The 26,944-nt window shown below is 38.8% G+C and overlaps 2 protein-coding genes across 7 annotated transcripts in view; both read right to left on the reverse strand.

Annotated features, from left to right (window-relative positions):
* Nucleotides 1-15,300, reverse strand: part of PXDNL (peroxidasin like) — a 453,123-nt gene extending 437,823 nt beyond the window's left edge. The window contains exon 1 of the mRNA XM_032421891.1: nt 14,955-15,300. Coding sequence (XP_032277782.1) covers nt 14,955-15,118 — 164 coding nt within the window. The 5' untranslated portion in view covers nt 15,119-15,300. The remainder of the gene's footprint in view (nt 1-14,954) is intronic.
* Nucleotides 15,301-19,719: 4,419 nt separating this feature from the next.
* Nucleotides 19,720-26,944, reverse strand: part of PCMTD1 (protein-L-isoaspartate (D-aspartate) O-methyltransferase domain containing 1) — a 63,412-nt gene continuing 56,187 nt past the window's right edge. For 5 of the 6 annotated variants that reach the window (XM_032421578.1, XM_032421580.1, XM_032421576.1 and 2 more), the window contains one exon: nt 19,720-22,917. In XM_032421578.1, coding sequence (XP_032277469.1) covers nt 22,550-22,917 — 368 coding nt within the window. In that variant the 3' untranslated portion in view covers nt 19,720-22,549. The remainder of the gene's footprint in view (nt 22,918-26,944) is intronic. The other variant, XR_004301451.1, reaches the window with a different exon arrangement.

Consider the following 26,944-nt stretch of genomic DNA (forward strand, 5'->3'; position numbering starts at 1 on the left):
ACCTCCCTAGGGATCCTCTTTTATTTATTTTGTATGTTTAATTAAACTTTATATTTAGAACTATATTAAATTCACAGCAAAACTGAGCAGAAAGTACAGAGTTCTCATATATCCCCTGTCCCTTCCATCCACACAGCTTCCCCAGTTATCAATATCCCCATCAGAGTAGTGCAGTTATAATTGATGAACCCACACTGACACATCATTATCACTCAGAGTCCACAGTTTATATTAGGGTTCACTCCGGGTGTTGTACATTCTACAGGCTGACATGTATCCACCATTGTAGTATCATACAGAATAGTTTCCCTGCCCTAAAAATAGTCTTTGCTCCACTTATTCATCCCTTCTCCCTTCAACCTCCGACAACCACTGATCTTTTTATTGTCTCCATCTTCTTTTATTTTTAAAAAATCTAGAGTTTCAGTCTTCCACAGCTGTGTACACACACACACACACACACACACACACACACGACCTAAGATTCTCCTTCTTCCTTACACATATCTCCCAAGGGAAAGATGAAGAGAGCATTTTCCCACAGTATAAATCTCAGAATTTTTATAAATACACACTAGAATCTGGAAAAAACGTACAATTTATAATCTATGGTTTTAAGTGGCATAAAACTTTGTTTTAACCTATGACGTTCACTGCCAGAACTAGGAACTGTTTCTGTGTTATAATCAGCAGAGACTTTGAAGAGTTCCCCTTCTCCATTATACAAAGCTGGTTGCTAAAATAGTGTAGTGGCTTTGGGATCAGAACAAGATCCAAGCAGGATGACCATAATATCAAAACAAGTGTGACTCTATACTGGAAAAAGGCAAATCTACAAATCTTATCAAAATGTTACAATCTACTAAACCTACTCTCTAGGCTAATGATTTGACTGTCATGTATTTCTCAGACTTTGTAAAAACTTGAATTTCAGAAATAAATAACACTTTCTGAACATTGAATCATTTCAGACACAACCGTAGTAAAATCATGCTAAAGAATATTTCCAGGGCACCTGGGTGGCTGGGTTGGTTAAGCGACTGCCTTTGGCTCAGGTCATGATCCTGCAGTCCCAGGATCGAGTCCCGCGTCAGTCTCCCTGCTCAGCAGGGAGTCTGCTTCTCCCTCTGACCCTCCCCCCTCTCATGCTCTCTCTCTCTATCTCATTCTCTCTCTCAAATAAATAAAATCTTAAAAAAAAAAAAAAGAATATTTCCAGTGCTTTCTCAACAAAAGTAAGCTTTTGGTTTCAAGAGACATGAGTTGATCAGTTTCATAATCTTTGTAAATAATATTTATACTCTGCCTTATTAAAATAGAGAGAGAGAGGAAAAAAAAGAGGACCTTTTAGAATTAACATCTGTACCTCTAGACTTTAATGACTATAATAGTATCAGTGCTAATTGCAGCAAGTAACATTTAAATAGTTCCCAACACATGGTAAGTACTATTTTTACAGAAGAGAAGGCTGAAGCCAAAGAACTTTAGTTACTTGTCCAAGGACATGCAGCCAATAAATTATGAAGGGAGAATTCAAATGTAGGCAGTCTGGCTCCAGGGTCTGTGATCCTAACTACTGAGCACACTGCCTCACAACTAGATCTGTTAGTCTGAAATACATTTTAGGCAAAACATAAACTTACTAAAATTCTTCCTCTCACACAGAAAAATACTGGGAAGTCGTGCAGTCATATGTCTTCAATAGGATTTTATTCCAAGTGTGACTGGAATCATATCACAAGTATACAGTCCATACTAGCCACGAGGTACCATGCACACTGCATAGACATGACATGCAGTCACTCAAAATGATCCCCTTTTAGAAACAACTGTGCAGGACTTGAAGGTCATAAAATGAACAGTCTTTCTGAGACAGCGAGAGAGCGCCCAAGGGCTGGGGGGGGTAACAACTTCAGCCTGATGACGTTCTCAGGCCCTGGCCAGGATTTCATTGTTCAAATCTGCTGGAGGAAGAAAAGTGCAGAACGGTACATGAGAAGTTTTGCATCACCTTCACCCCTGCCAGTTTGGGCAATTCTTTAAATTCAGAGTGCCAATTTAGACTCTCCTTAGTAAAGTTAGTTAGCTTCCTGCTGCCTTTAGACAGTCCAGGTTAGTACTGAACTTGACCTATCGCACTGGATAAAGGCAAATGGAAATTCAGTCATGGATGCAGTATCCTTCATATGTTTATTCTTAGAGATCAGATTCTTTGTATGGGTCCCACTCTCAATATAATAACCTGGAAGTCTGACTAAGATTCAGCACTAGATTACAACTCCGCTGATGTCACACTTAGAAAAAAATGGTATTCTGTTCTGACAGAACTCCACTTCCTCTTCTTTTGCATTCAGTAAGTTCAGAGAGATTAATATTAAATGAAAAACATGATCAGAAATAAAACAAGTGCAAAAAAGGGAAAACACAAGATTTAGAAAAATAGATGGGAAACATTGATTTTTATCTTCTCCCGTAACTATTAGCTATTAGCCACTTGAAAAACTTTCTGGAAAAATGTGAGGGATAAGTAAATAAAATACTACTATAACCAATTTTGGGGAATTTTAACAGTATAATAAGTGATGGCCCTGTTTTCTTGGGAAGCTCCTTGTGAGCACTGTTGAGGATTCCCATGAGCCCTGAGTTATAATCCCTTGTTGGTGGCCGCTTTTAGCTGATTTGGAACATCTTAAAAATAAATTCTCAATGTTGCACCAGCTTTTCATCTATGCTTGTCTTTAGAGGTGGCCAAATACAGATGGATAGCCAAGTCGGCCTCTCTCCAACAGGGAGGATGGTGGGTGAAACAAGAAGGAAGTAGCTCCAGGTGGGAAGGCCCTCTGATGCATGTATGTGGGGTGAAGAAGAAAAACCATCTTCTAGTGCACCAACACCTTGTTTCAAACCAAAGGGACCAACCTGAGAAGCAAGGATCTTCATAAGTACCTCCTCCCTGTCCCCGTACTACAGTATCAGTCAGTGCTCAGATAACCCATTTCTACTTGCTGGAATTTTGGCCTCCAGTTCTCTTTTCTTCTTTACCTCATTTCCCCTAAGGTTTTTTGTGTCTAGGCATCAGTTTTCTTCTCTCAGCCTGCAGTTCAAGAGCACATTACATAGGGCTCTTACGAGAGTAGTGACCAACACAGGAGAAGCAGGAGGTAAGGGTCACAAAAAAACAGAAATCATTTTAATGCAGGCCAAACAGAGCATTCTGCAGCTTTCTTAGAAGGTAGGGCATGTTTTCACCACCTCTCAAGTTTCATTTTGCCAATTGGCTCATTCATGCATTCAACATATTTTATGCTGGCAGGTCCTAAGAGTTCAAAAAGAAAAGATGTAATCTGTCTTCTCTGCCCTGGCAGGACTTGGTCTGTCAGGGAGATAAGTTAACAATCCTAATCTCATATGACATGTTCCCTGGTCAAGACAGGAAAGGTATCTCCCAAAAACTGGGAAGAAGGGAAAGGAGATGGAGAAGAATCCCCAGAGGTGAGCTCTTAGTTGACATCTGAAGACTAAGCCGAAGTAGGCCAAGTGAGGAAAATGGGGGTTCATGCATTCCAAGCCAAAAGAGCAGTGTGTACAAAGCCCATTGGCTTCCTGCATCTCTGGACTTCCTGCTGTACCTTCCAAGAAACACAATCCATATAAGTTCTAATTATACCAGGGGCTCGACTAGTACTAATTTAATTAACTGATTCGATGGTCCTATTTCATCTATGAGGGCACAACATTCCTGCAAGATAAAATGGATGACTTTCATTGGAGTCTTAGGTGATCTAATACAAGGGCAGATCATGGAAAATGCCAGGTTCTGGTAAGTGGAAAATGCCAGGATCTGGAAAAAGCCAGGATCTGGGAATCTATCTTTGGGAGACCTCTAAGTTTTTTCCAAACCATCTGTGTAGGCAGCTGCCTCTTCTAATTGCTCATGGGGCTCACAATCCAGGTGAAATTGGTAAATGAATCCTAAAATATGTGTCCTGCATTTTCAAAATGGTGGCAGAGTAGGAAGACCCTAGGCTCATCTGGTACCACAAACACAGCTAGGTAACTATTAAATCATCCTAAATACCCCAGAAATCAACCTGAAGACTGACAGAACAAATTCCACAACTAAAGGGAGAGAAGAGGCCACAGAGAAGATAGGCAGTGCAGAGACTGTGGTTTAGCGGAGAAACAGATCCTGGCTGCTGCAGAGGGATGGGACTGTGGTGGAGGAGAAGGGCAAGAGAGAGAGGAGCACATAGGGGAATGTACAAGGAGAACATTTCCCCAAAGCCATTGGCCTGGAAAATGAAAGAAGCTGGATTTTGTGAGTGCTTGCAACCAGCAGGATTTGAAGCCTGGAGTTTTAAAGGTCAGCAGGTTTGGCTGGGATAGAGCCCAGAGGGCAATGCCCTGCTCCTGGAGAGAAGGCTGGCAAACAACCTGGGGCGGGAGGTTGGGAGGGGAGACGGCATGGAAACAGCAATCTGAGGAACAACACATAGTGGTGAGATTATTCACTCTTCTCAGAGTGCATCCCTGAGAGGCAGCATGCATGGAGACACCTCTCTGGGAACAAAGGAGCTGACTGGCACCATTTCCCTCCCCTGCCCCTCAGCATAAACATAGAACCACTGCAAAAAGCAGTGCAATGCCAACATTGGCTGCCTAACTTGCTTATACCAAGCCCCACCCACCCTGTGCTCTGGGAGGACTGCCCTTCTCAGTCAAACTTGCCTCAATCCCAGCATAGTAGGCCCCTCCCCCAAAAGACCAGCACAAGCCCCTGCACACACCACAGAAATACAATTATAAGATAATATTATGAAAAATTACATGTCAACAAATTAGACAACCTGGAAGAAATGGACAAATTCCTAGAAACATGTGAATTACCAAAACTAAAATTACGGGAAGAAATAGAAAACTTGAATAGACCCATAACCAGCAAAGAAACTGAATCAGTAATCAAAAACTCCCAACAAACAAAAGTCCAGGACCAAATGGCTTCCCAGGGGAATTCTACCAAACATTTAAAGAAGAGTTAATACCTATTCTTCTCAAATTATTCCAAAAAATAGAAGAGATAAGAAAACTTCCAAACTCATTCTATGAGAGTAACAATACCCTGATACTAAGACCAGATAAAGTCACAGGATACAAAATCAACATACAGAAATCTGTTGCATTTCTATACATCCATAGTGAAGCAGCAGAGAGAGAAATCAAGGAATTGATCCCATTTCCAATTGCATCAAAAACCATAAGATACCTAGGAATAAACCTAACCAAAGAGGTGACCGACCTGTACTCTGAAAGCTGTAAAACACTGATGAAAGAAATTGAAGATCACCCAAAGAAATGGAAAAACATTCCATGCTTATGGATTGGCAGAACAAATATTGGTAAAATGTCTATACTACCCAAAGCCACCTACACATTTAATGCAATCCCTATCAAAATACCAATAGCATATTTCACAGAGCTAGAACAAACAATCCTAAAATTTGTATGGAACCAAAAAAGACTGCCAATAGCCAAAGCAACCTTGAAAATGAGAAGCAAAGCTGGAGACATCACAATTCTGGACTTCAGAGTCTAGACTGCTGACCATTACACCATGGGGCCACAATTCTGGATTTCAAGTTATATTACAAAGCTGTAGTGATCAAAACAGTATGGTACTGGCATAAAAATAGACACACAGATCAATAGAATAGAATACAAAACCCAGAAATGAATGACAAGTATATGGTCAAATAATCTTCACCAAAGGAAAGAATATGCAATGGGAAAAACACAGTCTTTTCAACAAATGGTGTTGGGCAAACTGGACAGCAACATGCACAAGAATGAAAAGTGGACCACTTTCTTACACCAAACACAAAAATAAACTCAAAATGGATTAAAGTCCTAAATGTGAGACTTGAAACCATCAAAATCCTAGAGGAGAACGCAGGCAGTAACCTCTTTGACACTGACTCTATCAACTTCCTTCTAGATATGTCCCTTGAAGCAAGGGAAACAAAAACAAACTATTAGGACTATACCAAAATAAAAAGCTTCTACACAGTGAAGAAACAACAAAAAAACTGAAAGGCAATCTATGGAATGGGAGAAGATATTTGCAAATGACATATCTGGTAAAGGGTTAGTAGCCAAAATTTATAAAGAACTTATAAAACTGAACACCCAAAAAAGGAATAATCTAATTAAAAAATGGGCAGAAGACATGAACAGACATTTTTCCAAAGAAGACATCCAGATGGCCAACAGACACATGAAAAGATGCTCAATATCACTGATCCTCAGGGAAATGCAAATCAAAGCTACAATGAGATATTATAACCTCACACCTGTCAGAGTGGCTAAAATCAACAACACAAGAAACAACACATGTTGGCGAAGATGTAGAGAAAGGGGAACCTCTTGCACTGTTGGTGGGAATGCAAACTGGTGCAGCCACTTGGAAAACAGTACAGAAGTTCCTCAAAAGGTTAAAAATACAACTACCTTACAACCCAGCAATCACACTACCAGGTATTTACCCGAGGAACACAAAAATACTAATTCAAAGAGACACATGCACCCCAATGTTTATAGCAGCATTATCTACAACAGCCAAATTTTGGAAACAGCCCAAATGTCCATCGACTGATGAATGGATAAAGATGTGGTAGAGAGAATGGGATATTACTCAGCCATAAAAAAAAGAATGAAATCTTGCCATTTGCAACAAAGTGGATGGATTTAGAGACTATTGTACTAAGTGAAATAAGTCAGACAAAGACAAACACCATATGATTTCACTCATGTGGAATTTAAGAAATAAAACAAAGAAGCAAAGGGAAAGAGAGAGAGAGAGAGAGAAGGAGAGGCAAACCAAGAAACAGACTCTTAAATATAGAGAAATAAACTGATGGTTACCAAAGGGGAGGTGGGGTAGGAGGATGGATGAAATAGGTGATGGGTATTAAGGAGTGCATTTCTTGTGATAAGTACCTGGTATTTTATGGAAATGTTGAATCACTATATTGTACACCTGAAACTAATATTACACTCTATGTTAACTATGCTGGAATTTAAAAACTTAAAAAAAAAAAACTTAAAAAAAAAGATCTGAGTCCTTACTCTTGGAAACCATTTATACAAAGTATTATGGATATCTATATTATATAGATATAGCACTCTGCAGCAATTGAGGTTAAATGAGGGCCTTTTGGTTCTGCCTGTTATAACAAATGAAGTTAGTAGACTTAGGAATTTTTTTTAGAGTATCTTTAGCTGAAATAATGTTCATGTTTTTCTTTTTTCCATTTTAAAATCCAAACATAAAACTTTTTTTTTCCTACTCAGATGAAGAATCATTGGGAGAGGGAATGATACAGTGATCCAAACTGATCAGACGGAACAATAAAACAAATGATTTTTAAACATAACTCAGTTTTTCACTGCAGTCTGGAGTTAGACAATAAAACTGTTTATGTCATTTGTTGTGGCTTCTCTGTTGCCTGAAGGAAAGGCAGAATATTTAAAATGTTTAAATGTTTTCATATTGCATTTGGAAAAGGTCTCATGATTTGAATTTTGGTCAGATATACTCAACTTCATGCGATAGCAAGACGAAGAATATGCCTTCCATGTATCTCAAGAAATAGTTTATTGTGTCTCAGAGTGGGAAGGAACATACAGATTAAATGAAGAACATACCAGAATGTTTAAATTATATCAGTAACCTATTGGTTTTGGATGAACATTTTGATAACTTAAACCTGAGTCACTGCTATGGACTGAATGCTTGATTCTCCTCCAAAGTTATATGTTGAACCCTTAATCCCCCTATGGTGGTATTAGGAGGTGGGGCCTTTGGGAAATAAGTAGGTCTTGAGGGTGGAGACCTCATGATGGAATTAATGCCCTTAGAGAAATGGTCTCTCTCTCCACCGTGTGAGGCAATGAGAAGGCAGCCATCTCATTGGACCAGGAAGAGAGCTTTCCCAGACTCCAGAACTCTGAGAAACAAATGTCATTTACATCATCAGTCTATGGTATTTTGTTATAGAAGCCTGAGCTGACTAACACAATCGCCTTAAGTAAATTTACCACTCCATTGAATAAAAGAACACTTTATAAAAATTATTTGTTGAAGATGCCATTGAAGCAATGGAATAAATTAACAGAAACATCTAGTTGCTCAACAACCACTGTCTCCTTAACTTAATTCCTGTAATTCTCACCATTACTATAATGTTTCTCTCTCCCTTTGGAGCCAGAAACATCAGACTCATTCCGATCCTGGGCTGGGACATCTGCTGCAGCAGTGATGGCCTCCAGATGCCTTGGCTGTGAGGTTTATAGTCTCTGTCCTGCTGGGTTTTCTCCCTTTCAGGCAAGGTCTGCATCCTGCCTCATCCATCTAGACATCAAGCTCTCAGTTGCTTGCTTACACTAATCTATTATCGAACACCTCTCCTTGCAACTGCAAGCTCCAACGAAAACATACCCACTCTCTTCTCTCGTATCTTTACTTCTCCTACGTAACTTCCATTCCCTTTGCCTACCACTCACACAAAACATTCCCCATCCTTTAAAAAACAAACTAGGGGCGCCTGGGTGGCTCAGTGGTTAAGCGTCTGCCTTCAGCTCAGGTCATGGTCCCTGGGTCCTGGGATCAAGCCCCACATCGGGCTCCCTGCTCGGCGGGAAGCCTGCTTCTCTCTCTCCCACTCCCCCTGCTTGTGTTCCCTCTCTCACTGTGTCTCTCTCTGTCAAATAAATAAAATCTTTAAAAAACCAACAACAACAACAACAAAAACAACAAAATTCCTTCAACCTTCTTCTCTTCCAATAGCTTGAAGGCAAAATTTGCACTCTGCTACCTCAACCTCTTCTGCCAGATTTGACCACCCTCCTCCTTCTTGAAATACAGACAGCACTCGTTTCTGGTACTCCTACTTCTTTGGCTGTGTGTTATTCTCTGACTCCTCCTCCTTTTGCCCCCAGAGCCAGCACGCTGCACAAGTGCAGGGGGCAGCATGCCCAGCACAGTGTGGAGTTGAGGAGTGTATAGACTTCACAACCACAGCTGACAGTCCTGGCTCTTGCTTACGTATGTGTTCCCTTGACTGTGGGGCTTTCCAGAATCCTAGCCTATGCAGACTTTTCTCATTCTACAAGCACCTCCTGGGAAATCACATTTCCTCCCTCCAGCTGAATTAATTGCACACTCTTATCCCAATGACTCTCAAAATTGTATCCCTTACCTCCCAAGCTTACTATATTCCTGAGCCTCTACCCTCTCCACCAGGATGCCCAAGAAAAACTCAAAATTTCCCTATTCTTCAGCTCTTTCCCTCTTTGTCTGTCACTTACTTTCACTATTTACATTACCCTATCAAGTTGACAAACAAGGACATTCACCATCCTTTCTTACTCCATAAATACAAAACAGATTGGTCTTTCTTGCATCAGACCTGTACTGTTATTCAACTTTTTATATATGCACTAGCTCTCTAAGTAGAACAGGGACCTCACCTTTGCAGCCTCGTATTGTAACTATTCCCCCAAAAGCTGTTATTGTGCAATGCTTCCCTTCATCTCACTTATAGAATCTATAGTAGGGATTGAAATGCAGAGTTCAGTATAGAAAACACTATTCTCACAATGGTTAACTGAACATAATAAAAAAAGAAAACACTATTCTCTTCCATTAATTTAATCAGCATATATCATCTAAGTACAGGCTATTGTAGGAAATCTTGAGATGAGACCACTTAGATCCTGGCATCACTAGGCAATTATTCATTCCTATTTTGCCGATGAGGATACTGAGACTCAGAGATGGGGATGCTAACACTTCCTTGGTGAAGGCCAAGTTCTGAAATCTGGGAAAGCAAGCCTATTACTCCTTAATCCTTGCAATCTGGCTTCTATTCCTATCTGGCAAAGCTGCTTTTGCTAAATCATCTGCACCATCCAATTGTCAGTCTGTCTTTCCCTGTCCAAGCTCGACTCTGCCATACCTCGGTCACACCCTTCTGGGAAACATCCTGCTGCCTTCCCTGAGTTGGCCAGCTCACTTTCTCCCCTTCAGTGGTGTGTTCCTGACCCATGCCTCCACCCTGCACCCTCCCTGGTGCTTTAGGAGAATGCTCAACAGCACAGATCTAAATCGCCAGGTCCCCATAACTATCTGCTGGACTTCTTCAACTATTTGTCCCACGGGAGATTCCCAAATTAATATGTCCAGAAAGGACTCATTTATCCCCTAAACTAATTCTCCTGTAGGTTGGTTTGACTGAAGGATGACTCCCAGACATCAGGGGTGGGTCACACCCCGGACAGTGATGCCAATGGCTGGCAGCGTTTATCCCCCCACATCTCTAGCCCTGCCCTCTCCTCACTGTTCCTCCACCCGAGATCCTCACATGGGCTCCATGAACACTCAACCCACCTTCTAGAACAGCCTCTTCTAGCTCCTCTCTGAGGACCAAGCTGTCCTGAGTCATTAGGGTGGTGAGGCTGCATCATGTTAGGCCCCCAAGACTGGAGGCATTTGCTGAAATAGTGTACCCTGACTTACTAAGTAGGCAATGAAATAGGAAATGTATTTCAACTTTTAGTTCCATTTCTCTCCCCAAGTGGTCAACAACTGGGGTAGGTTTGAATTTAGATATAGTTTAGCCAGATCCCTCATGCTTCCCTTCAACCATGCCAAATGGGAAAGCGTCTAGGGAGTCCAGGCCTGCTCACTAAGTGATAACTCAAAGCCAGCAAGTTATGTCAGTTGCAAAAAAGTTATGAAAAATTCTGTTTCAAAGGTCAAAGTAACCCCCGAGGGTTAATTTTAAGAAAAAAAAAAATCTACTTGTCTGATTGGATTGGAAACTGGAAAGAGCTGAAGGAATTCTATTTTCTTCTTGAACAAGATGACATTTCTATCAGCTGGATAAATGTTGTCATGACTGAACTTGTCATTTTCCCATTTGCCACCCCCAGTCTTCCTCCCGAGGTGGGTATATCTGGAGGGCCAGGCAAGGTTTGTACATAAAGGAAATGCCTTAAATAGTTAAAACTTCACACTCTACATATTTATAAATTTAAAACTTTTGGGGAAATTCTCATTTTTCACATTTTTCTAGTGGAATTGAGATGGTTTTTAGAGTCTGTTTAATCGCAGTCCCTGAGTTCAACCAAGGCTCAATCTTTCACTCCTGGGAATTCAAAGAACATCACATTTCTTAAACAGCAGCTGAGATTCTGGAGGTGCAACCTAATGACCTGGGGCTGAAGTAAAATCAACTTAAGCTACACAGGACTTCTGATTATTGAACAGGCTCCCTAAAGTTCATTACTAGAAATTTTTTGTTTCCTAATTCCAATTCTGAAAGATTTGCTTTACTAAAATACACAGCATGAGGAATGAGTTTCTAAATGGTAGCGGCCTATTTGGTAAATGATATTTGCTTTGAATACCCAATGATATCTTTATAGATGGAATTAAATTAAAATTAGGGGGAGTAGTTCTTTCATTTTTCTAAGCTTGAAACACTAACCATAATCAATCATTAAGTATAGTGGAGTTTCTTTATCTACGGTTGAGAAAAATATTTTCTGTATTAAGGTTAAAATTTTAAAAACATGTAAAGACAAACTCAAGAAAGTTATACTACTACTAATTAACATTTACTAAGCACTTTGGCTATGTTTATTTACCTTGTTTCCACAGTTAGGATGACAACACATATATATTTAAGTGTGGTTTAACGAAAACTCTCATTCCTTTTGATGGCTGCATAATATTCCACTGTGTATATATACCACATCTTCTTTATCCATTCATCTGTCAATGGACATCTTGGCTCTTTCCACAGTTTGGCTATTGTGGACATTGCTGCTATAAACATCGGGGTGCGCGTACCCCTTCGGATCCCTACATTTGTATCTTTGGGGTAAATACCCAGTAGTGCAATTACTGGATCGTACAGTAGCTCTATTTTCAACTTTTTGAGGAATCTCCATACTGTTTTCCAGAGTGGCTGCACCATCTTGCATTCCCACCAATAGTGTAGGAGGGTTCCCCTTTCTCCGCATCCCCGCCAACATCTGTCGTTTCCTGACTTGTTAATTTTAGCCATTCTGACTGGACTGGGCGATGGACACTGGGTAGGGTATGTGCTCTGGTAAGCGCTGTGAATTGTGCAAGACTGTTGAATCTCAGATCTGTACCTCTGAAACAAATAATGCAATATATGTTAAAAAAAAAAAAAGAAGAAGAAGAAGAAGAAGAAGATAGCAGGAGGGGAAGGATGAAGGGGGGGAAATCGGAAGGGGAGACGAACCATGAGAGATGATGGACTCTGAAAAACAAACTGAGGGTTCTAGAGGGGAGGGGGGTGGGAGGATGGGTTAGCCTGGTGATGGGTATTGAGGAGGGCACGTTCTGCATGGAGCACTGGGTGTTATACACAAACAATGAATCATGGAACACTACATCTAAAACTAATGATGTAATGTATGGTGATTAACATTTCAATAAAAAAATTAAAAAAAAAAAAAAAGACCCTCTCAATGCTGCTTGCTGCTAGGGAGGAACTGGGCCCGGCTCCATTTGCCTTAGCTTCCAAAGGCTGACTGGCTCTTTCTCTTTAAGAATTCTTGTCTTAATGCAGTTGTAGTGTACCTTCATGATATTGCTTACTTGAAAACGTTAATCCTATGTCAAGGATTTGGAGCCCAAAAGAAGTAGAGTGCACCAACTTTTATAAACTTTACATATATTTCTTGGCCTTTATACTATTTCTCTAATAGAGGTCACAAGCGGAAGGTCCTAGGATAAAAGTAACCTACAAATATGTGTGGTTGGGCCTGCGTGCTGTTGCCTTTCACATAAAAGAATTTTAATTATCCTCTAAGATTTAAAAGTTAGGGTATTTCATTTTGACTTCCATATCCTCTTGAAAAATATGGCAAGCTCATTAACAATAGGCCCAAATTCCCACAGGGCAGCAATGAGCTCAGGGGCTGGCCAGGCCTTGCCACTGGCTTGCCCCTCCCTCCTCGCGGCCCCCACAGACCCAAGCCGAGGTTGGTTGCAGTCCATCATACTACTCACGCAGTGGTTTGTCTTTCATCCACCTACTTTCATCCACCTTGCGTTACTTTACCAGCCAGCTTCCTGGAGGTATTTGAGTTTGCAGCTCCTATCCTTAATTGTAAACATAATAATAGCGAACCCCTCCATAGTGCTTAGTAGGGCCAGACACTGTCCTAAGTATTTAGCATGCATTAACTCATTTAATCTTCAGAATAACCCTGGATGGTGAACACTTATTAGCATTCCCATTTTATGGAAAAGGAAACCGAGACATCAAGAAGCCAAGAATTCACGCATGGCAACACACATTTCGTCTGTAGGGGTATCTGGCTCACCGGCAGGCCCAGTCTGGAACCTGAGAACCCAACCATTGGGACTTATTTCCACATGTAGTGGAAGGCTCTTCACAACTACATCAATAGTGTCCTTTCAGTTCTGTCCATATGTCAGGAAGAGAGTGTCTAATGAGTGCTAATTATTTCTTTGAAACACCTAAGAATCAAAATTTTAGGTCCAGATTGGACCCTAGGTAGCCTTTTATTTAAGCCTGTGGCACTTGATTAGACAAGCTGCCCCTTCTGTAAGGCTCTGTTACTCTCTGTCAGAAACCGCTATTACAAAATGACACAGGGATGGTTACAAGTCCAGAGGTATTTCTGGTGCTGTGCCGATTGCCTGTGCTGATGGTGCAGTGGCCCCAGATTCCAGAACCTGTCTCATTACTTTTTAGAGTAAGACTTATTTTGGTATTTGCAAGCATATGAAACAAACAAAATGCTTAATAAAAATTACCATAAAGATGTATGGCAAATACCTATCTCTTATTCTACACAACTACCAACCACTAACTTCAACTTTTCATTCAAGCTAGATTCCTCATTTCATGATTATGACCAAAAAAAAAAAAAAAAACAGTGCTGATCTTATCTCATATCTCAAAATCCCAGGAATGTTAAGCTATTTCACTCTGCTCAAGAATGGACTTGGAACAGTGAAAGGAGTTCTCTTCCATGGACATGACATAATCTGCAAAAACTTTACCATGGAGAGGTGAACCCTTCAAATCAGCATGTCCTTTCAGTGTTTTTCCTTCTCTTGTGATGTAGGACTTGAAAATTATGATAATAAAAGATTCGCACTTCACACATATCATTTAATTTAATCCAAATGTCAATTCAATGGTACAGGTTTATTATCTCCATATTGACAAGGATTTGAACCAAGTCCATCTGATACCTGTATTATGGTTTATTCTACCATCCCACTACCATCCCATAACACCTTCTAGATGCTGATTAAGTCACTGCTCCAGAAGGCTTCCAAGTATCCAGTGCTCTACTGGACAGGGTCTGCTCTGGAAAACCAATAGTCCTTCAAGGGCCTGAGGTTGACAGCATCACCCACCTGAGAGACACACGCAATACAAAGCCCGACAATGAACAGAAGAAATGCAAATTGCCAGCACATAATAAGTTGGAAGCACATTACGAAGCTAAATTAGTTCTTTTCAAATGGGACAGACACATGGTGACCTAATTAGGAGTCCAAAGGATTTTGGAGAGGATGAAAGGAATAATCTGAGAATCTATGCAGGAATATTCTTAAAATAGAGATGAAAATTCTCAACAGTAAGTTCTGGAAGATGTTGGACAAGATAACTGCACCTAGTGCAAATATATTTATTTCAACTCATCATTGCTCACATTTTCTAGTCTAACAAAGCAGAACCACTGAGTTGTTTGAAACGTGAAAACCCTCTTCCGATTATACAGCAGAGACCACATCAGGAATCTAGGTTAAAAGCAGAGTGCTCAGTCTCAGCAGAGGGCAATGCAAAAGTGCTGAACGGGAATCTGTGTGAACTTACAGGACTGTGGTCTGCTGCGGCACCTGAGGAATGTGATCCAGCATCAAGTGCATGCAGCGGACGGTGCTCTTCAAGCAAAGGCACCGGCTAGGGCAGGGTAGCACTGGCAGGCACCACACGACCAGGAGAAAGCAAATGGTCCAGCAGAGGAGTCTGGACTCCATCGCTCCACCCGCTGCTGGAAGCGAAGAAGCAGGAGCAGCAGCAGCAGCAGCAGCAGCAGCGGTGCTGGCGGCGGCGGTGGCTGCGGTGCGGGACCTGCCGTGCGGAGCGGAGCCGGGCTTGGGAGGCCCAGCTAAGCGCCGCTCCCAGGGAAAACTCAGCCTCTGACCAATCCAGGAGCAGGGAGATCACATTACAGGGCGGAGGGCGCTCGCCGCCTCTAGGGGGCGCTGGACTCCCAGGGACGAGGAGAAGCTTGTCCGAGCCAAAGCCGCTTTAGGAAACAAACCTACTCTATTTGGGCAGCATAATGCAAATAGAAACTTTTCCAAAGTTGCTTCCACTGCACATGTTATGTAAGCGCCAGCCTCTTAGCCCCTAGTTGTGCTTTCTTCTCCCCCTATCTGTCCTTTTGAAGCGCAAGTTGATTATTTATTGAATCAATGCAGAACAGCCTTTCTTTTTATCTGGCAGTATTACCAAATCCTAAAGGGCAGACAGAGTTCTAATTAGTTGATCTAGGCTCACATTTTCCTTCCCTGCTCCAAAGTATGCTTTCACAAAATGGTTTCATTTCTTCCTGTATATTCTACACCTGAAGCCCAAAGCATTTCACTCATGAGATTCAAACCAGCTACTTCCGATTTCTTCCTTTAATATTTAAAGCTGTTATGTCTACACCATGAACTCCTACACCAACATGCAGAGGAGACAAACTGATAGACAAACATATGTGTAAAGTAGAACGAGGCCGAGCCACCGATGGGCTCAGTGGCCGCACCGTTGGCTGTAGACGCATTTTTCACCAGGTTTAACTGGCCACGGGTCACTGAGGTGAGCAGCCCTGAGGACACTGGCAAAGACAGACTCCAACAAACAGGCCTTAAACACGAGTTTTTTGGTCACTCTAGGCAGGTGTTTAGAAAAGGTTTTTGGTTTTAACCTTAAAGACTAAAATTTCCAAACAAATCTTATCCCTAAACTAGCACTTTAAAAAAGGTAAAAGTAATAGAAAAATTAAAACTTGGGATGGTCCAATGTAGGCAACAATCCCAGATGACCAGACTGGGAGACAAATCTAATGATTGCAGATCTAGTTTTGTCAAACTTTATCAACCTTATGAAGGAAACTAAATCAAACTTTATCAAACTTATGAAGGAAAATAAATTTGCCTTCTTAGCAGTAATTTTTCAGTCCCTTTACATTCTACAGTGGGTGAATAGTGCCCTCTTTTGGCAAAATGTTCAAACTTAAATATGTGGGGCTTTTTTATTTTATTAAAATACAGAGATCGCAAGAAAAAAATAATCTCTATGAAAAAGAATGATTTTAAAACAAACCAAGTATGCTTGACAATTGTTCAATGTTTTTTTTTTTGTCTAAGTATCGAAATAAACTAAAAAAGCTAGTTTCTTCCTTTAAATCCCATGCCTTACAATTACTGTGCTTTTGCCAATGTTTGTGACTTGGAGGACTTGGATGAGCAAGGCATACAAGTTTGTGCCTTTTCAGTTCAAAACATAATACTAGCTTGTACTGATAGAGCATTTTTCCAGGATAGACTATACACTCTCTACTTTAGAAACCTAAGCTGCCATTAAATGAGAAAATTCTACTGATTTCCTCCCGTGAATACAGGGCTAAGAATTGCAAGCAAGGCACAGAGAACCACATGCATGACACAGCCACTATAGACCGTAGATTCTTTCCTAGAATGCCTCAGGACAACTTTCCCGCAGAAAACTATTATTATATATGTTAAGTATTAGAAGCATTTTTAAAAAATGCATTGAGCTGCTAAGTTAAACATGTATACTAGAGTCCAAAAAGGAAGAGAAAATGAGAAGCTAGCAAGGTAGATAAACACTGAAGCCTGGTTCAGCTTGAGAGTACTTGCTTAACCAAGTAAAATAAAGAGATTTGGGGAGAGCAGGGTTACAGGAAGAAGAAAAAGCCTAGAGTGGAGGGTCTTAACTGGAAAACCTGTATTTTCATCAAGTTCATTAAGGATGATCTAGAATTAATCCACTTTACCCCCGTCCCCATCCACCCAGAGAACACAAGGAAAATTGCCTGTCTCAAACTTGCTATGGGGAGGAAGGGAATACAAAAATCTCCCTGCAGATGTAATACCCCCAAATTAGCTTCTAAAATAAAAATTTTAAAAGATACACTAAGTGACCACCAACACCCCCAAAAAAGCTATAGGAATATCAAACCAAATGGACTTTGAAGTAAAGAATACAAAGGGGGTTCCCACATAATGTTAAAGGTTCAAATCACCAAGCAGACATAGGGAAACTAAAGTGTAGCATCATTGCATCAAAATATACAAAGGAAAAATTGAAAGACCTATAATGAACTGACATTCTACCATCAAAGTGAGAGATTTTGCTGAAAATCGTAAGAGCATACAAAAAAAAGCTTAAACTATATTAGATTTGAATACAATAAAAAATTTGATTCAAATGGCACTTACAGAATACTATGCTGAACAGAATATATATTCGAAACACACCAAGCCATTTATTAAAAATGACTATAAATGGGCAATAAAACAAGAAATAAGGTTACTCCTGTTCATGGCTTCTATTCAACACTGTACTGGAGGTCCCAACCAGGGTATCTGGCAAAATAAAAACAAACCCAAGGAAACCCAAAGGAAACCCAAGGAAACCCAAAGGAAAAAATAAACTGTCTTTATAAAGATGATTTGGTTGTCTATTTGAAAATTTAGAACAATCACAAGTCAGTGGGATTTAAGTAATGTACAAAAATCAATAATGGAGCAAAAAGTGATTTTAACAAACAATACAACAGCATTGAAAAATATAAAATATCTACACACAAATCAAAAGATGCTTGAAACAAAATTGTGTACCTTTATTAAGACATTAAATAAATAAATAAATAAATAGATGGAGAGAAGTACAATATTCATGGATTGGAGGACTCCATATCATAAACATGTTAATTCTCACACAAACTGATCTATAAATTCAGTGATTCCAAAGGAAATCCCAAGAGGACTGTGTATATGTAGTCTAAGAAGCTGATTCTAAATTGTGTATCAAAGTCAATGGTCCAAGGATAGCCAAGAAATTCCTGAAATTTAAGTTGAAGGGACTTACCTTACTAAATCAAGAATTACTGTATCTATAGTAAATAAGGCTGTGTAGTTTTAGCACAGGGATCCATAAATTGACTAACAAAATAGAAAACAAAACCTAGACACAAAGCACAAAGATACGAAAATTTATGACAGTTAACTGCAGATCAGAGGAAGAAAATGGGACTTTTCAAAAAATGGTGTTGAAACAGTTGATCAACAAAGTAAAAAAGTATTATTTCTCACTTTACACAAAGATCAATAGCAGGTCTACTACAGACTTAAATGTGAAAGACAAAAATCATAGAACTTTTGTAAGAAAATACAGGCTAATATTTTCATGATTCTGGATTGAGGTTGTGTGAGGATGAATCTGACACAATTAAATTTGAAAATTCTAATTCAAGAAAGACACCACAAACAGAATGAGAACAGAAACCACAAACTAACGAAGATATTTGCAATACATGTAACTGACAACGGGTCAGGCTACATAAGGAACTCTACAAGCCAACTTCTTTAAAAGAAACTATCGAATAAAACATTTCCAAAAGACTCTAATGGGAACTCTACAGAAAGGAAACCTAAAACCAAGAAACACTCAAAAAGGTACAAAACCTCCTTAATAAGAAACAAAGCCTCTATAACACTTCACAGTACTAAATAGGCAAAATCGCTATCAAATGTAGGTGAGGTTATGGAATAACTGGAACATTTAAACGCTATAGGAACGAACATAATGTTACACTATTTGGGGGAAATAAATTTGCACCACCTAGTGAAAGTGAGTATGAACATATTCTATGATCCAGTAATTCTACTCCTAGATGTACACTCTATGAAGACTCTTGCACACATACGGTCACAAGACCTGTTGAAGAATGTTGACGAGCAAACTATTTGATGTAACAACAAATGTCCATCAACAGTAGAATGAATAATTAAACCGAGTTGCGGATGTAACTTAACTATATACAACATGGAACAATCTCAGAAAGGCAATCTGGAGTGAAAAAGTAACCTGCAGAATACAGAGTATGATTCCACTTATATAAAGTTAAGTATGTATGAAGCCAGATGATATACTGTTTAGAGATACAAACATATGTGCTAAAGCTATAGCAAAAGGCAAGGCTGCAATAAACACAAAAGGAACACCCCAGAGAGGAATTAAGAGGAGATTAGGAAGGGGCACACAAGTCATGGTAATGCCAGTAGTCAAATCTAGTAGTAGGTACACACGTGTACGTACAGGTACACTGAATTATTCCTTGTGTTTTGCATATATCTTCTAAATATCCTTCATCTATACTGAATATAAAAACAAATTTAAAAAACAAAACCTACACTGCTTTAGAGGTGGCAACAGTCAAAAGGAAATGAGATGTCCAATTATGGACAACTGTATGTAACACTTCAAGCATATATCCATAGGTGTATTAAGATTTTCTAAATTAAAAAGAAGAGAAAAAGAAAGCCAGGCCACTGGAGCACAAAATTTAATTATATGCAACTGTTTATTTAAAATAGTTTTCCAAGCCTTCCCATGATTTCACAGGTGTTGCTTCACTTTTATCCTCTCAAACAGCTAGAAACCAACACTTAACATTTTTTGTATTTTAACCACTATGTATGCTATTTTAATGACATTTTTCTTTACTAAGACTAGAACCAAATGTGTCAACCAATAAGAGATGTAGATTTAAATGATCTTCTTGGTAGTAATGGTGCCGCTGAAGGTTTCTTGGATTTATCAGATGCCGGACGCTATTTCAAGCCATTTCCATCTAGCTGTCTGACTTAGGAAAATCATGCTATCTCCCCAGCCCTACTTTCTCTCTGTAAAATAAAATAAAATAAAAACTAGATTAGATTATTTCTATTGTTTTATCTGGCCACTAAAACCCATGAATATATTCCTCATCATTTTCAATTAATTTTACTTAACCTTTATTTGCTACTTTTCCGCCTATAAAGCATAATTGACCATCCTCAAGTAACCGTGAATTCATTAAAAAATAAACACAAACACAAAATATTCTTAATCATTCTAATATATTCCCATTAATATATAAAAGGGCTTTTCACTTGAATTTTCATTTTTTATTTCTACTTCTTTATTTAAAGTCAATAATAAAGTCACAACTATAAAATGAATGAATTGCATTTAAAAACACAAAAGATACATTTCAATGACAAAAAATATGTAATGATCATGAAAATCTACTGTACACTTTACTAAGGTCAACAGAATAAGAGACCATATGAACAAGTCAATCTTCAAATATATCCTTAACAAAAACTCTCTTTTGAATGGTAAAATCATCATTTAAGAATATGTATGTTTACATAACTGGACACTAGCTCCAAAACCAACAAAGTGTGTAGAGGGCAGCCAGGGAAGGGTGCTGGATAAAAATACGTGGGCACTGGGAACTTGATATTAAACCTCTAAAACTAACAATTTTAAATAAAATGAACATTCTTAACAAATGACAATTGTATAAAACTATTTTTTTTCCTTGATAGAAATGAGATGGGACATTTCTTAACAGTAACAGCTTAGTAATCATCTAAAAAAAAAAAAATTGTGGAGATATACACAACTCCAAACCCTAGCCCCTAACCCCAATCATTGGTATAAAATAAATACCTTCCATGAAATTATCTTTCCCATTACTAAAATATCCTCATTTACTTGGGAGAATTCATACTTAGAATATTTCAAACACTTGTTTTTAAATATGTAGAATCACCAGATCTGAGATTTTTGAAACCATCTATGTATTACTAATAGTTAAATCTTTCAAGAGATAATAATCATTTTTACTATATACATTAATTGGATTTCCTTAAACATATTTGATCAACTACTGCAATAGTGATGCTGGTGGTAGTGATACTGTCAAATTTTTCCTTTTAAAAAGTACATAATCCATGTGACACTAAGTAGTAAATATGTTACACTGTGTACTTTCTTAAAAGGAATGACTGTTTTCAGGTCCTAGTAGGAAGAAAAGAAACCAACAATGGCATTTACTACCTGTTTTATCACTGATAAGCTATAACTAATAGTCAAATGATGGATAGTGTAAGTATATGATATTAAGAAAAAAGTGAAAATCATTATAATTTTACCAAAAAAAAACAAAAAACAAAAAACCACACACACCATGAGAAGTTAAATGAGCACAACATAGGTCCCGATATACTATGATTCTGAACACAATTTTCAAAGCAAAAAGGCATCTCCATACAATTCCTGTGAATATCTCATACACTACATAAAGATGAATTTCAAAGCAAATGTAGGTTAGCTCAGTTCCACCTTGTCAAAGACAAATATTTAAATGAACTAGGAGTTCCATTTGCTAAAGTGCACCTGCTGACCAAATCTGCTCTGGTCCTGCTCTGAGCGCAACTCAAGAAAGAGGCTGTTACCCATGTTTACTCCCTGTCTGTGCTGTCGACAGTCATTCGGAACAATGGATATTCTTTTTTAAACCAAATACTTTATACATTGGATAACAGAAAATCCAATCCTAAATGTACTATCTTCTAAAACTCCAACAAGTAAGATAACCTCATTATTTTTAAATACTGAAAATGTAAAGGGTCCACACAAATTAAGAACTGTATTAGGTATATACTTTTTATTTAATACTCACTTGATGTGCTCTTAAAATCTCTATGAGAGAAGCAGATAGTTTCCCCTGTCTTTTGGCAATAGATTCAAAAGCAAAAGTAGCAGTGCTGTTGAATTCCACGAAACTTTTTTTTTAAAGCTAAATTATTCAGTATCGGTATTGTTATTGCACTCATATATTGCCCGGAATACTATAGCAACTCAGTAATAGTGATTGCAACAAAGTAAGGTAAGTGGGTCTACACAGCATCTGATCTTCTAATTATGTAAGAAAGTTTTCATAGAGGAAATGCAAACAACTACAATTCAAAAATCAGTATATGCTTAACAATTACTTAACCTTATACAAAATTAAATGTAAGCCTCACCACTACAAATCTGTAAGGAATCAGAAAAGGATTTACAGTACACAAATCTTGAGTATTGTTGCATTCCACTCTTGAAGTCACTCTGAGTTAAAACAGCATTTTTTCCAAGATTTAAAGAAAAATATATTTTATAAAAGGGATTCTTTTTAATTACTGAATACATCATTTTTTATTACTAAGACAGAAACAAGTTATACTTTTTCCACTATAATTCGCTCTGATGAAAGAATTCTCTTTTAACTCCTAACAAATGCTACATTTTCAAGACTAAAGGAATAATCAGTAGGCATTCTTTCTTCTTGATCTAAGTTATTTTTCTCTAAAATATGTCAAGTAAGCCTTTAAAGATTCAGGGAGGGGGAGTTTCATGATTTTTTCTCTCAGTAAATTCTGAGGTGGCTCCTCGGGCTTCATGGCTTCACCGTGATCTTTCTCTTCCTCTTCTTTGTTATCTTCTTCCATTTTTTCATCCTCCTCACTGTCTAGAGGCTGAGGAATAAGCTGATTACCCACAAATACATAAGTATTAATTCTCTGTTTAACCCTCTTTCTTTTCCTTTTTGGTGGAGCCCTCTGAGGAATCCCCTTGGCCTGCATCTCATCATTTATGAAATTTCTAAGTGTACGTCGAATATAAATACGAGCCAAGTCCTGGAGATTCCTGACAGCACAGGGGGCTAAAAAAACAAAAACAAAAACAAAACACACACACATAAAACATAAAAAAGTAAAACATCATATATTGCTCATTTCTTCGCAGAACAAAACAAGTATTTCTTAGCAAACACGTTAGAAAACACAAAAGTATAAAAACTCTGACTTTCATCTAACAAAGATTTCAAGATGCTTACTATTTGCCAAGCCACCATTCTAAATTCTGTGGACAGTGGAAAGGTTTCTATGTACAGATATGTGTGTCCCCATATATATGCATAAAAATTCTTTGAAAGAATAAGTAAGAACTTAGAAACAGGCTACATGAGAATGAAGTACTTAGACAACAAGAATAAAAGAGAGATTTTATACTACCTATTTCTTATACTTTTTGATGTTGAAAACCATATGAGAACGATCTATTCCAAAAACTCTAATAAAGGCAACATTTGAACTGCTGCCTCAGTCGGAGCTTTAGAGCTGTTACTCATGCACGTACACACACACACACACACACACACAGTTTTTCTCTGTAAATCAGTGAGTAGAACTGGTTCATAGGCAAAGGGCCACCACAAATCATGCTGTAAACAATAACCCAAAAACACACCACAGATTTCCTTAAGTTATTGATGTTTACTTCTATCAAACACATCACAGTTGTACCCTATCGGGTCTGTCATTTCACTCCCTCTCCCACAGACCTATGAACGCATAAGCCCTAGAACACACACTCTTCTTTGTAGCCTGTTCCAATACTTTATACATAGAGAAATTAATTTTCTAGTCCCACTAAGTTTCCATCCCTGCGGAAATAAAACTGTCATCAAGGATCCCTCTCAAATGCCTAAACAAAATAAAACATAACCCTCCTCCAGTTTAAACAGCATTAAAAAATCTTCACTATTTTTTCTTTCTTTACTTTTGGTACTCTTTTCTGGATACTCCCCTTGCAAACTTTTTTGTTATACCTATGAAATCCTGCCTTCTTTAGTAACTCTTTGGTATGTGGTCTCTACTGCCAGACTCTAAGCTCCAGGAGTGAGCTTACAGTGTTCCTCTTTGTGCTCCTCACAGGGCCCTGTAGGCACTAGGCCCGCACAGTGCACCATCCTGTCCAAGGCTCAGAGTGCTTCCTGTGTTCTGAACACCAGACCTTACCACAAATTAGAAACACTCTGCAGGAGATAAGTTTGTTTTATTTATTTTTATTGTTTTTTAACTCCAGCATGGGAGACTTCTCAGACTGATTCAAAGATCCCTTAGCACATACCTAAGTGGCCCACTACAAAACCTTTTCTTCAAACTGTCTTTTTTCAACTCCCTACTGAAACCGGAACTAGAAAAGAATTCCAAAGAGCCAGACCGGGCATGTTTAGTTAGAAACTGTTTGTTCTACTGCCTGGGCCTGCCCCCAACTATATGAGATGGAAACTGAAACCATACAGAACATTTTGAGTTCAAGTCCTGCTTCTGCCAATGATGGGGTTTTGTGAACACTAGTAAGTAAAAACATGTGAGATCTCATCCCTTATATGTTAAAATGTGTAAAATATCACCTGCTCTGCCTACCTCCCCAAACTGTTTAAGCTGTTTAACATTCACTCAACACCTATGTGTTAAACTATATGCCACCTACTATTAAAGAACTCACTTACATATAGTGGATGCTTCAGACTAAGTAAGTCCTTGCTTTTATGGAGATTTTATATTTGGGGGAGGGGGTCGATAAAAAATAATTATGAAAAAGAGGATAGGAGAAAAAACACCAATGGCATAGAAAGTAACATGGGGGTACAGCTACTTCTGATTGGGTAGTCCAAATGGTCTCCCTGAGGAAGTCATGCCTGGGCTAAGATCTAAATGATATGAGGAAACAGACATGTAAATATCTTGGGGCAGAGGAAATAGCAAAGCCCTAAGAGATAAATGAGCTCAGCATGTTCAAGGAGCTGAAAGAAGGCTAGTACAGATGAAGTTTAGAGCAGGAAGAAAATGGTAAGAGGTACGATCATGGGTTGATCTTGCAGGCCTTGGTAAAAAATGTGCCTTGTATTGGCCACGCAGCTACTTAAGGTTTTTAAAAAGCAGGGTCATAATGCAATGGAAATGGCACTCAGGCTCCTCTATGGAGTATGGATCATAAAGAGAGGGAACACTCCAGTAATCCACCTGAGATCTGACCACGCTCTGATGCAGATGGGAGTAAGGGAGGGTGGCAGTAAAGACGTAGAGAAGGGGACAAATTTGTAACATATTTTGAAGACAGGATGAACGGGGATTAGATGTAGGAGAATTTTTGGCCCTAGCAACTAGGCAGGTGCTAATGGTCAATTATTGACATAAAAAAGAGGAAGAGTAGTTGGGGAGAAGAAAATCACAATTTTGTTCTTTATGAAATCTGAAATGTCTGTTACATTTCCTGAATGGAGATTTCAGGAAGAAAAACAACAGAGATATACTGATCACCATTTCAGCATGTTACAGGCAATAACACACTTCACACTAAAAGAGGAAAAGGAAGGAGATAGAGGTAAAATAACTTGATCCCGGTCACAGAAGTCATAATTTATAAGTGACATGAGTTGGGACCTGAACGTGGGCGTTTAACTGCACAGTCCATGCTCCTGCCCAACCACAAACAGCTGAATCATGCCTCTGGGACTCAGGCTGGGGACAGAAACTGGGAGCCATCAGCCTCCCCCTGAGCACCTAAGAGGGAGTATAGACAGAGAAGAAAGGCCTATGCCTGAGGAAGCTCTGAAAAAGCAGGGGCAGGGGAAGCTGGTGGAGAATAAACCTATAGAAGAGTTTTGGGAATTATAAGAGCTAAGAAACAGAGCTATAATTAGTCTTTTTGGCTAGTCTTTATTCTTGAACCTCTCTTACATTTTTGGTACTCTCTTTTCACACCTTAATTATGTTCCTCCTCTGCAACACTGTTATTCCAAGGACACTGTTAGAATGATGAAGCTTTCAATCCTAAACTGTCAGAATACCTGAACTTCATAAAGAACCAACTAGATCCACAATGGAAAAGATTCAGACTTCCCTTAAGTCCTAAAATAGTACCCACATGAGCTGCATTTAAGTTTTTCTGAATGATACAAAAACTTTTAGCTAATTCTCAGCCCTAGCTATTCAAAAGTCCCCATATTTTCTATTCTTCAACACTCCCTTGTTTCTAATGCTTCCAGTTATGAGATAAGGATTTAGTGGACTAGACAATGCTAATCCTGACTGCTTTTAAATTTTTATTTTGAATTAAGGCTTTCACTCCAAAATTATAATTAAGGTTATCTCTAACACACACACGTGTAAGCTCTATTCGTTTCCCAAAAGGTAATCTCTATAAAGATTTCATAGGAACCTAGCAGTCAGCACTTCCATTTTTATTTATTAACAAAGATTGAAAAGGGCATTATATTTAGGTCAAACTCACAAAAGTGATGATTTGGGGTCATTTTTTAGCCGACAAAAACAGCAACTTTATATAGCTCAAGGTGGGTTAGTGCCACAATTTCTGAAGTTTCTTTTGTCCCTTGTGATTTATTAACAAGAAATATACATTTGGCTTCCCATTCCTGACACAGAGCTCTGAAAACACTTGGAATTACATAAGTGATAAGAGCATAACAGGTTCCTTCCAACCACACCTGAGTTTACGTTAATGAGGTGACTTTTGGTAAGCCCCTGAGGATGCTGGGCTAGTTGCCAGGGGAACCAACCATGTGCTTGGAGGATTGGGGCTTTCACTAGCACCCTCTGGGAAGGGAAAAGGGGCTGGAGGTTGAATTAATCATAAATGACCAATGATTTAATCAATCAAACCTCCATAAAAAGCCTTAACTGAAAGGGTTCAGAGAGCTTCTGGGCTGATGAACATAAACCCTTCATATGTCAATTCCATCTGTTTTTGTTTCTGTGTTGGATCCTTTGATAATAAACCTGGTATCTAGTAAGTAAACTGTTTTCCTGGGTTCTGTGAACCGCTCTAACAAATTATCAAACTCTAGAAAGGGGTCATGGGAGTTTCTGATTTATAGCCAG

This window comes from Phoca vitulina, unplaced genomic scaffold (genome assembly GCF_004348235.1).
Source record: "Phoca vitulina isolate PV1807 unplaced genomic scaffold, GSC_HSeal_1.0 scaffold25, whole genome shotgun sequence".
In the NCBI taxonomy this organism is placed as follows: domain Eukaryota; kingdom Metazoa; phylum Chordata; class Mammalia; order Carnivora; family Phocidae; genus Phoca; species Phoca vitulina.